This window comes from Budorcas taxicolor, chromosome 15 (genome assembly GCF_023091745.1).
Source record: "Budorcas taxicolor isolate Tak-1 chromosome 15, Takin1.1, whole genome shotgun sequence".
Lineage (NCBI taxonomy): Eukaryota > Metazoa > Chordata > Mammalia > Artiodactyla > Bovidae > Budorcas > Budorcas taxicolor.
In genome coordinates, this window is record NC_068924.1 from 33,185,238 (window position 1) to 33,197,970 (window position 12,733).

The 12,733-nt window shown below is 42.0% G+C and overlaps 1 protein-coding gene across 1 annotated transcript in view; it reads right to left on the reverse strand.

Annotated features, from left to right (window-relative positions):
* CLMP (CXADR like membrane protein) overlaps window positions 1-759 on the reverse strand; it is a 30,319-nt gene extending 29,560 nt beyond the window's left edge. The window contains exon 1 of the mRNA XM_052653085.1: window positions 717-759. Within this exon, the coding sequence (XP_052509045.1) occupies window positions 717-759 (43 nt within the window). The remainder of the gene's footprint in view (window positions 1-716) is intronic.
* Window positions 760-12,733: the final 11,974 nt, after the last annotated feature.

Genomic DNA, 12,733 nt, shown 5'->3' on the forward strand with positions numbered 1-12,733 from the left:
TGGGGAGCAGCAGCAGTGGAGGCAGAGGCAGCCCCTCCCCCACCCCATCAGCCCCTCAGGCGCCCTGGCTGTAAACCCGGGGACTTTTCTATTTTGCCTTCCCATACTAGCCTGACCCCAGAATCTCTCCAGCCAACGGCCTTTATGAGGTCTTTGGAAAAGGAAAACCAAATTCACTCTGAGCTGCTAAATGATTCATTTCGCTGTCTCCTCAGAGACAAACGTATATTTGATATTTAGAAAAAGACTGGAGCTGAAGGAACACAGCTGTGGTTATCAGTGGAATTTCAGGCATCTGGGAATCAGTGTGGTGCCTTGTTATCTTTTCCCCCAAGGAGGTGAATATTTGTTCCTGAAATCCTAAAATGAATGGTGTGGGTGCAAGGACCAAGGTGGAAGCCTTGGCTTCAGTGGTGGTGGTGGCGGTGGGTCGGGGGAGGCAGGGGGTGTATAGAGCTTCCTCCTGATTTCCAGTCTGAGGGTTGGTTTTAGAGGAGGTGAAGGAAGGGAAAAGCAGGGAGAAAGATGGAATAAAGGAGGAGGAGGGGGAGGGGGAGAGTGGAAGAGAGGAGGAGGGGAGGACGGGGAGAGGAGAGGGGAGAGAGGGAGTCAGATCAGACAAAGAGGAGAAGAGAGGGGGAAAAGGGAGAGACGCTGATAGAAGATAGTTGAAGTTTCCAGACTAAACACAGGCTGATTAAAAACTATCAGCTCACCTCCCTTCCCCTCTGTGAAAAACTGTCTCAATATGTACTTCATGTGTATTTATCCACAGTAAAAAATTGTAAGGCGCTCTTCACCTATCAGGTAGAAAAGAGATACAAAAGACGATAACAGTTTCTCCTCCCTCCTCAAACCATTTGAAAGCTAATGATTAATAATACTTTACATTTATTTAGCAATTAACACTTAACTCAGCCTATTCAACTGCATTTTTTCATGTGAGCCCTAGGAGCACCTGAGAGCTCATGTTATCACCTCTGTTTCAGAGAAGAGAAATTGGAGGACCACACAGCTGAGGCCACATGGCTGATGGGTAGCCCGTCAGGGACTTGGGCCCACCTCCAGTGTTTTCTAATCTCTTTTCTGAATCAAAGCTTCTCCCTTGAAATTGACTGGTTGGAAACACAGAGATCATGTTTATTAAATATGGATGGCCCAGAGCTAGGTAACAGAACTAATCTGAGTAGACACATTAAGATATACAATTATCTGGGACTTCCCTGGTGGTCCAGTGGCTAAGACTCTGCTCCCAATGCAGGGGACCAGAGTTCAAAATCTGGGTAGAGAACTAAGTCCCACATGCCACACCTAGGAGCTCACATGCTACAGCCAAACATCCTTCAAATTAAGATAGAAGATTGTGCTGCAACCAAGACCTGGCACAGCCAAATAAATAAATATATTTTAAAAGATATAGTTATCTTGCTAGGTGAGATTCTGAGGCAAAAGCAAGATGAAATTTAATAGCAACAATTGTTAAAAGTTATAGCCAGGCAGAAGTACAGGGTTGGGAAAGACCTGGAGGACCTGGGGGGTTACAAGATTTATACTGACCAGTAGTATGATATAACTGCTGAAAAATCCCAGTGAGCTTGGGCTGCATTAAAAGAGGTTTAATGTCCTAAGGCATAACCGCTTCATTGTTTTCTATCCTAGACAAAGGAGCACATCCAGACATCTGTGTTCAGTTCTAGAAGCTGCACATGGGAGGGATGCTCACAACAAAGCTGGCATCCAGGGTTGTAACTGGGAGATGATGGGATCTAAAAAAACTTGTCATATGAGGAATAGTTGACAATTATCGGTGAAAAGTTGGCAGGATGGAACTTATTGGGTGTTGTTCCAGAGAGCAGAATTAGGTCCAGATGGTGTAATGGATTCAACCATAAAAGGATAAACTGGGAGATCTCCAACACCTCTTTCCAGTTCTGAAATGATATGATTCTCTGACAAAGGATTTATTCCATTTGGTTTTATATATATACATATATACTGCCCATGGGGTTGCAGAGAGTCAGACATGACTAAGCGACTTCACTTTCACTTTTCACTTTCTTTCATACACATATACATTTTTTTCATATTCTTTACCATTATGGTTTATCACAGGATAGTGAATATAGTTCCCTGTGCTATAGAGTAGGGCCATATTGTTTATCCATACTTTGGCTTAATATGCTGATAGACATTCTAACAGTTAATTCGTGCCTGATTGGAGAACAAGCTGTTATTATTTAATGAATTTTCCATTCCTGGAGTCACTTGAGTGGGGGTGTATCAGGAGCTATGAAAGGAATTCTTCTATGTGGATGTTAAACCCAATATTTCATGTTTCTTCTAACATTCTATGAATATTTATCCAGTACTTGGTATAGTCAAGACACAGTCCTAATATACAAAGTGTAAGATACAGAGGTATACTATTCGCTGTCAGTATATTTTGTCATCATCAATCAGCTCTTACACAGTTTATACAAATAATCTAATTTTGTTCCATTGTATATTATTTTTAAAGATCATCATTGAAAGGCTATTTGATAGAACTAAAAAGAACTGGCCCCATGCAACTAGTTGTGGACATTTTAATCCACAAGGGGGCAGAATTTACTTAGGATTAGCTATGCCTCATTAGTAAAATGGATTATTAACATTGATAAAGAATTATAGATTACCTTGGATTTAAGTACTTTGCTGCCATTTGTGGTTATATGCTAAATTTCAAACTGTATGCATTTAGTTTCCAGGGCTCATGGGAAAAAAATCCATTAAAGAAATAGAAACACTTTTAAAAATAACTTAAGGTCACTGGTTAAACTTTTTTCAGCTGAAATGGATGTTTATTTTGTCTGAGACCAAAAAATCTTATTTTCATTGCAGAATTTCTTATGAAACAAATTGATTACTCAGGTGTTGTGAAGTGTCATCTGCAGAGAGTCGATAAAGAAAGGTAGGGACTTCCTTGGTAGTCCAGTGGTTAAGACTCCGAGCTTCCAGTGCAGGATGCCCAGGTTCCATCCCTGATCAGGGAACTAGATCCCACATGCTACAACTGAGTGTTCACATGCTGTAACTAAAGATCCTGCCTGCTGCAATAAAGATCAAAGATTCCAAGTGCTGCAACTAAGACCTGGTACAGCTAAATAAATAAATAGATGGCATCACCGACTCAATGCACATGAGTTTGCACAAACTCAGGGAGATAGTGGATGACAGGGAAGCCTGGCGTGCTGCAGTCCATGGGGTTGCAAAGAGTTGAATGTGATTGAGTGACTGAAAAACAACAAAAAAAGAAAGGCAAAGAGTGAAGGAATTAATATTCATTCAAGGTATTTTAGAGGGGAGGAATTAGCAGAAGAACCCTTAGGGTCCTTTTAATCTTGATGTTTAGCTTTTGTTCTAGGCCAGTAATTGACTGAATTACAAAACTGGAATGGGCTAGTTCTCTGCAATGTAGAATCTCAAACTTGAGAAGGCCCAGAAGGTCATTTTGGTTATTATCTTACCTTCAGGTAAATTTCATATTTAAAACTAATCTGCTAAAACATATCAAATTGTTCATAGTCTCTTATTATCACTAAATCTGAAACCACAGCAAAACTGCTACACAATCTTGACAGGTTTGTTAGTGTGTGTGTATGCCTAGCTGTGTCCGACTCTTTGCGACCCCATGGAGTGTAGCTCACCAGGCTCCTCTGTCCAGGAGATTTCCCAGGCAAGAATCCTGCAGTGGGTTGCCATTTCCTTCTCCAGGGCATTTTCCCAACCCAGGGATCGAACCTTTGTCTCCTGCATTGGCAGGTGGATTCTTTATTACTAGCGCCACCTGGGAAGCCCACTATAGTTTTAAAATATATTCCCTAGAGAGGGTGATGGAGGGTGAAACAGATCAAGTTCAGGACGGTCATCTTCTCTTTGTCATTAGCTTTGATGGGAAGGTGGAGGATGAAGGATAAAGTCAAAGGCTGAACTGAGGCTTTAACTTATCAGTGGATTTTAATTATCAACATAATCTCAAGTCTCCATTGCCATGAACCCCTAAAAATTGATTGCTGCTCTCTCAATAGCCAGTCTGTATCTATTTTTAATTTCCTCTCTCTGGTTGAATCTCTGCTGAAGGTGATAAAAGATTTAGGTTTAGAAAGTGACTTAGCTTTTGGAATGAGATAGAAGCTATAAATAGGCATGTCAATGAAATAGGTTAGTTCTTGGAGTGTCAGCATCAAAGGCATATATTCTCATCTGATCTGCATATAGACATGGGCAGGCTTGTAGGGGTCTCTGGATTTGTATGTTCCTGCATATGTGAACACAAACAAATGCGTGGAACGTGTACAAGCAAGCATACTACCGAGAACAGAATTCTGAGGAATAACTGGTGTCTGTTCAAGTCCAGAGTGATCCCTTTAGACTGGGTTTGTAGCCTTCCCCTGACCTGGATAAACCATTACTCTCAGATAGCCAACCCCCAACTATAGGACAGTGGTAGAGCTCACATGCCGTTTATGTGATATTAGTGACCAGTATGTGAGACCTCACCAGGACTGAGGGACCACAGTAAGGTCTGATCTGCCAAACACTGAGCTCAGCTTGGCAACTCATTTCCTAAGCAGTCAGACTGCTGTTCCCAGTCTTTGGAATGTCATTACCTATCAATCAGAGCTGCTCAAAGTCCAACCAATACTTCAGGCCCAAGTTAAATATTCAATATTTCCTTTCCTTTTTTTTTTTTTTAATGTTCTTGCTTTTGGCCATGCGCCATGCAGGATCTTAGTTACCTGACCAGGAACTGAACCTGTATCTGTGCCCCCTGCATTGGGAATGCAGAGTCTCAACCACTAGACCACTATATGAAGCCATCCCTGATCACCTTGGTGATCTTCCTCTTTTAAATTCCTAGAGCACATTCTGACCCTCACCTTCATATTGATCACACATTGCCTTGAGATAGATTTGTTGGGTGCTTATATTGTTTCTATTATTGGGGTGTCTTCATAGACAAAAAGAGAATGTCATTCATTTTTGTAGCCTGACACCACTTAGGGTGGGAACCGGAGGGCAGCTCATATTCATCAAACAACTATACACTCCTGGTTACCACTGTCCTCTTAAAAAATATTCACAATCTAAAAGTTGAGGGCATGCATGCATGCTCAGAGCCACCTGAGAAGCCCTTAAAAGTTGAGTTATGTTTTAATCTGTGGGAATTTTTAGGACTTCAAGCCCTGAAGACAGCATCACAAGTAACCCTGAGAGAATTGCTCTGAGAAGGCAAGGGGAGGAGCCAGGTTATACAGAAGTTTTCCAGCAAAGGGCAGGTAGTCTGAACATCAAAAGATTATTGTTAATTAAAGGAAGCCAGTATCCCAAGTTAAGGAATTTGGTGCTTTTCTGTGTATAGGAAGATGCAACAGTCTGGGCGCACTGAAATCATTCCTTTCATATGCATCTCAGCTTTCCTAGGCCAGTATCTCCTGTTTTCCACATCCTGAGCTCCCTTGGGGCTCACCCTGGGGTGAGGCTATAGCTTACTGGCTTACTGGCTCTGTCCTCCCCTTCTCCTCCTGCCCCCAATCCCTCCCAGCATCAGTCTTTTCCAATCAGTCAATTCTTCGCATGAGGTGGCCAAAGTACTGGAGTTTCAGCTTTAGCATCATTCCTTCCAAAGAAATCCCAGGGTTGATCTCCTTCAGAATGGCTGGTTGGATCGCCTTGCAGTCCAAGAGACTCTCAAGAGTCTTCTCCAACACCACAGTACAAATGCGTCCATTCTTCGGTGCTCAGCCTTCTTCACAGTCCAACTCTCACATCCATACATGACCACAAGAAAAACCAGAGCCTTGACTAGATGGACCTTAGTCGGCAAAGTAATGTCTCTGCTTTTGAATATACTATCTAGGTTGGTCATAACTTTCCTTCCAAGGAGTAAGCGTCTTTTAATTTCAAGGCTGCAGTCACCATCTGCAGTGATTTTGGAGCCCCCCAAAATAAAGTGTGACACTGTTTCCACTGGTTCCCCATCTATTTCCCTTGAAGTGATGGGACCAGATGCCATGATCTTTGTTTTCTGAATGTTGAGCTTTAAGCCAAGTTTTTCACTCTCCTCTTTCACTTTCATCAAGAGGCTTTTTAGTTCCTTTTCACTTTCTGCCATAAGCGTGGTGTCATCTGCATATCTGAGGTTATTGATATTTCTCCCGGCAATCTTGATTCCAGCTTGTGTTTCTTCCAGCCCAGCGTTTCTCATGATGTACTCTGCATAGAAGTTAAATAAGCAGGGTGACAATATACAGCCTTGACGGACTCCTTTTCCTATTTGGAACCAGTCTGTTGTTCCGTGTCCAGTTCTAACTGTTGCTTCCTGACCTGCATACAGAATTCTCAAGAGGCAGGTCAGGTGGTCTGGTATTCTCATCTCTTTCAGAATTTTCCACAGTTTATTGTGATCCACACAGTCAGAGGCTTTGCCATAGTCAAGAAAGCAATAATAGATGTTTTTCTGGAACTCTCTTGCTTTTTCCATGATCCAGCGGATGTTGGCAATTTGATCTCTGGTTCCTCTGCCTTTTCTAAAACCAGCTTGAACATCAGGAAGTTCACGGTTCACATATTGCTGAAGCCTGGCTTGTAGAATTTTGAGCATTACTTTACTAGCGTGTGAGATCAGTGCAATTGTGCAGTAGTTTGAGCATTCTTTGGCATTGCCTTTCTTTGGGATTGGAATGAAAACTGACCTTTTCCAGTCCTGTGGCCACTGCTGAGTTTTCCAAATTTGTTGGCATATTGAGTGCAGCACTTTCACAGCATCATCTTTCAGGATTTGAAATAGCTCAACTGGAATGCCATCACCTCCACTAGCTTTGTTCATAGTGATGCTTTCTAAGGCCTACTTGACTTCACATTCCAGGATGTCTGGCTCTAGATGAGTGATCACATCATGATTATCTGGGTCGTGAAGATCTTTTTTGTACAGTTCTTCTGTGTATTCCTGCCACCTCTTCTTAATATCTTCTGCTTCTGTTAGGTCCATACCATTTCTGTCCTTTATCGAGCCCATCTTTGCATGAAATGTTCTCTAATTTTCTTGAAGAGATCTTTAGTCTTTCCCATTCTGTTCTTTTCCTCTATTTCTTTGCATTGATTGCTGAAGAAGGCAATCTACTGGCTGTTAGACTGCAGATATTATTCTCCTTCCTGAGTACCCTTAGGGCTTACCAGCTCACACTGGAGGACGGGAATCCCTGATGACTGTGACATCCTTGTTTATTGATATGCAGGAAATATTTCATTTCTCACCTGCCTCTGTGTGCCAACTATTCTGTCAATGTTGTTGTTAGTTTGTGACACCCAGAATCTGAAGCATCCTGGATAAGGTATAGTTTAAGGAAATGCTATAGATAGCAGTTGGAGAAGGAAATGGCAACACACTCCAGTATTCTTGCCTGGGAAATTCCATGGACAGAGAAGCCTGGAGGGTTACAGTCCACGCGGTCACAAAGAGTCAGACACGACTGAGCGAATAAGCACAAGAATACTATCAATGCTCAGAGTGGTGCCAGACCCTGCTGCAAATGCTTTTGTATTTGCTTGAAGAGAGACAGCATGGCATAATGAAAAGTGCATAGGTTTGGTCTGAATCAGTCAGTCAGTCAGTTCAGTCACTCAGTAATAACCAACTCTTTGCAACCCCATGGACTGCAGCACATCAGGCCTCCCTGCCCATCACCAACTCCTGGAGTTTACTCAAATTCATGTCCATCGAGTCGGTGATGCCATCCAACCATCTCATCCTCTGTCATCCCCTTCTCCTCCTGCCTTCAGTCTTTACCAGCATCAGGGTATTTTCCAATGAGTTGGTTCTTTGCATCAGGTGGCCAAAGTATTGAAGTTTCAGCTTCAGCATCAGTCTTTCCAATGAATATTGAGGACTGATTTCCTTTAGGATGGGCTGGTTGGATTCCTTGCTGTCCAAGGGACTCTCAAGAGTCTTCTCCAACACCACAGTTCAAAAGCATCAATTCTTTGGCGCTCAGCTTTCTTTATAGTCCAACTCTCACATCCATACATGACTACTGGAAAAATCATAGCTTTGACCAGACGGACCTTTGTTGGCAAAGTAACGTCTCTGCTTTTTAGTATGCTGTCTAGGTTTATCATAGCTTTTCTTTCAAGGAGTTAGCGTCTTTTAATTTCATGGCTGCAGTCACCACCTGCAGTGATTTTGGAGCCCCCAAATATAAAGTCTGTCACTGTTTCCATTGTTTCCCCATCTACTTGCCATGAAGTGATGGGACTGGATGCCATGATCTTAGTTTTCTGAATATTGAATTTTCAGCCAGCTTTTTCACTCTCCTTTTTCCCTTTATCTTTATCCTTTCTTTTCTTTCCCTCTATCCTTTTCTTTCCTTTTATCCTTTTTCTCCTTTTTCCCTTTATGGTAAAGAGGCTCTTTATCTTATAATATACAACAATAAACAATTCGATATTAACAGACCTGTCAAGATCGTGTAACTGATTTTGCTGTGGTTTCAGCAGGCTTTGCGGGTGACTCAACTGGTAAAGAACCTGCTTGCTAATGCAGGATTCACAAGAGACAAAGGGTCCAGCCCACTCAAGCATAAGGGAATACTAGGAAGCAGGAATTCTCAGGATAATCTTAGAGGCTGCCAACCACATCCTTTAATAAAATTTTAAGATTTATACATTAGCTTCTTCTGCCTCCCCACTCACAGTGATAATCACTATCATAGAATTAAAAATACTTTCACAAGTTTTTTTGCAACCACAGTATCCCTAGGAGTTGGTTATGATATGAATTCTTTATTTTGTTTTATAGAAATACAATGATAAGCTCAACAGTATGACTTTTATGTTTGCATAGCACTTTTTAGATTTCACAATTCTTTCCCATACATATTTTGAGTTTTATTATGCAGAACAAGTAGTTTAGTATTAGCTTATCTAAAAGTACTCTGCAAATTATAAAATGCTTTATAATATTAACAATAGTAACATTCATTGAGTGCTTACTATATGCCAGTTACTGTATAAGGAATATATATAATATATGTGTATATATACACACATTATATGTAGTATATTTATATACCAGTAGTCATGTGAGAGTGGGACCATAAAGAAAGTTGAGTGCCAAAGAATTGATGCTTGTAAATTGTGCTGGAGAAGACTCTTGAGAGTCCCTTCAAGTGCAAGAAGATCAAACCAGTCAGTCCTAAAAGAAATCAACCCTGAATATTCATTGGAAGGACTGATGCTGAAGATCCAACACTTTGGCCACCTGATGTGAAGTGCTGAAAAGAAAGTGAAAGTGAAGTCGCTCAGTCATGTCCCACTCTTTGGGACCCCACGGACTGTAGCCCACCAGGCTCTTCCATCCATGGAATTTTCCAGTCAAGAGTACTGGAGTGGGTTGCCATTTCCTTCTCCAGGGGATCTTCCTGACCCAGGGATCGAACCCAGGTCTTATCTGCATTGCAGGCAGATGCTTTGCTGTGTGAGCCACCAGGGAGCTGACTCATTGGAAAAGACCGTGATGCTGGGAAAGATTGAAGGTAAAAGGAGAAGGGAGCAGCCGAAGATGAGATGGTTAGCTAGCAGCACCATCAACGGACATGAGTTTGAGCAAACCCTGGGAGACAGTGGACAGGACAGCCTGCTGTGCTGCAGTCCAAGAGTCAGACACGACTTAGTGACTGAACAACAAAATGTGAATAGATTCATTTAATCACTTAACCCTGTGAAACAGTGTTTGCCTCATCTCAGGTTACGTAATTTGCTAAGACCTCAGAGCTAATAATGTCAATTTAGTCTGACTTCAGACTGCCTATGCTCTACAAATGATATAAACTATATTCTACATATCATTCTGGTAATACATTTTCCTGGAATAGGTCATGGAGAAATTTTTATAGAAGCTGTGCCATCCTAATGTCAAGGAGGGAAAAAAAAAAATCTTCAGTTAGAATGTGAAGACAGTAATTCCCCCAAACACTATTTGTATCTAGCATTTAAGGATACAGTCTTTCTTCAAGAGGCTGATGCTATCAACCTATTAACATTTGGATAAATTGTCTTAATATACCCTTAGTAATATGTTCATTCATTCATATCATTCATTTAACACAGACTTTTTAAAAGGGTTTAAACATAATTAGCATATCAGATAAGTTCTTAAGGACTGCAGTAGCTTTAATATGCTTCCTACATCAAATGTGTGAACAGAACTATAATCAGGCCTAGCTCAGGCTTCACAAGAAACATCTCAGAGCTTCTCTTTTCCCAGAGACAGAGAATGGCAGTTAGAAATCCGGACCTTGCCCTGCATGCTACTTAATGATGGTATGCAGCCAAATCAGCTAAATCAGACTTCAGTTTATCATGTTAAGGTGGCAGGAAGAGACCCAGCAGGGCAGTTTGGCTCCCTGCACCCAGGATACATCCCTGCAGAAAATGGCAGGTCTCAGCAAGGGAGGATTTACAATGCCAAAGAATTTCCCCTAATTTTACTTCCTTCCTGTCACTCACCCCCACCCAAATGACTCAAATGACCGCTTCATGCTCATTTATCCTCTCATTCAATCATGTATTTATTCCAATGACCTAATGATGAGTCTTGCCTTTGGCTCACCAGAGGATTGTCTTCCAGAGAATTTCTGCATGTTCATCATGCAGCAAATAGGTTCTGGTGGACCTCCCTTTCTCCCTGCCTACTTCATGTTTACAAGAAAGACGCAGAGAACTGGAAATCACCCAAAGGCTTTTGGTGGTTCCCAAATCTAATTAATTATTGGCATTACTTAAGTGATTTTTTGATTCTAAACTTTTTGGAGTAATGTGATATAAGCATATGGTAAAGATTCAAAGAGAACAAAATGGTCTACTGAGAAAGGTGTCTCCCCCACACCTGGCCCTCAGTTTCTCTCCAACAGGTAACACTTGCTACCAGTTGCTGTGCACTCAGCATCTCACACCTGACTCCTGGCTTGGCTGCTATGGAATATTAGGTAGTTTCACTCAAATTCCAGAAGACATTGCTCTACTGACTTCTAGTTTCCAGAGTTACTATTAAGAAGTCTGCTGCTGTTTAGTTGCTAAGTCTGATGCCAATTTTAATTTTGATCTTTCATAAATGACCTCTTTTTTTTCCCCCTCTCTGGGTGTTCTTAGGATCCTATCTTGTTCCCTGGAGTTGGAAAATTTGCTAAGATAGGTTTGGGGTTGTGGGTCTTCCTCCCCCCTCAACCCCATTCATTTATGGCTAGTAATCTGAAAGCTCATTTCATTTAAGTGTCAAGAAATGTTATTATACTACCTAAATATATAATCATATAATTCCTTCCATTTTCACTTCTTCCTCTTAGTATGCATATATGTTGCTGTTGCTGCTGCTGCTAAGTTGCTTCAGTCGTGTCCAACTCTGTGCGACCCCATAGATGGAAGCCCACCAGGCTCCCCCGTCCCTGGGATTCTCCAGGCAAGAACACTGGAGTGGGTTGCCATTTCCTTCTCCAGTGCATGAAAGTGAAAAGTGAAAGGGAAGTCGCTCAGTCGTGTCCGACTCTTAGCGACCCCATGGACTATAGCCCACCAGGCTCCTCTGTCCATGGGATTTTCCAGGCAAGAGTACTGGAGTGGGGTGCCATAGATGTTGGATTTTCTGGGTTGATCCTCCCATTTTCTTATCTTTTTCTCATATTGTTTGAGTTGCTCAAGAGTTTTTGTTTTTTTGACTGCACAGCATGGTTTCCGGGATCTTAGTTTCTCACCAGGGATGGAATCTGCACCCCCTACAGTGGACCTTAATCCCTGGACTGTCAGGGAACTCCCCCCAAAGGATCTCTTAGATGTTGTTAAAATCAGCAATTCAAATACTTTTAGTACACACTCCTTTCTGACTGTATAACCTTTAACAAGTTCCTCAGCCTCTCTGTGCCTCACTTTTCTCATCTATAAAATGGGGGAAATAATTGTACCCCACTCATGGGCATTAAATGAGGATTAAAAGCATCTTATGAGGATTAAGTTAGTTTAAATATATACCAGGTACAGAGTAAATGTTCAATAAATATTGCTATTATTATCATTCATCTGTTCCTTTTGCCTAACATTCCTCAATTTCTTCCGTCCTGTCCCTTAGGATATTGATCACAGGGTTCCTTCCAGAATCTCTGTTTCTGTTTGTCTTCCTCTTACTTTTCTCAAGTGTGCCATGTTGGAGGGAGAGATACAAAAAAGCTCTTTGGAAGGATCGAGAGTGAGCAGGGCTTTTTGCACCACAGATTTCTCTGTGCACTTTTTCATCCTGGGATTCCCAAATGTCAGTGTTCAGAGGCTTTTTCTCTGTAGCTCTTCTCTTTCTCCAGAGAAGAATTCTCAAGTCACCCATCCATTAGTGGGAGGTAGGTAATGGCTGCCAGCAATCTCTAAGCTGTGGGGCCGGAGTGGGGGTGGGGGCCCGGGGAGTCCCATTCAGAATGCAAATCCAACAGCCTCGGACAAGAGGCCTCCAGATCTGGACTTTGGGAAGCCCCGTGTTTCCAGTTCGGCCCTTTGCTCTCTTCTGGGTCTGATGTCTCTAGGTTTGGTCCTCCAAACTCTCTTCTCCTGTGGGGTGGTGAATTGGGGCTTTTCTGCAGAGGGTGTGGGAGGAGACACATAAGTCTTTTAAAACAGATTGTCACTTGAGGCCCCAGCTTTAAGAACATGCCCCAGT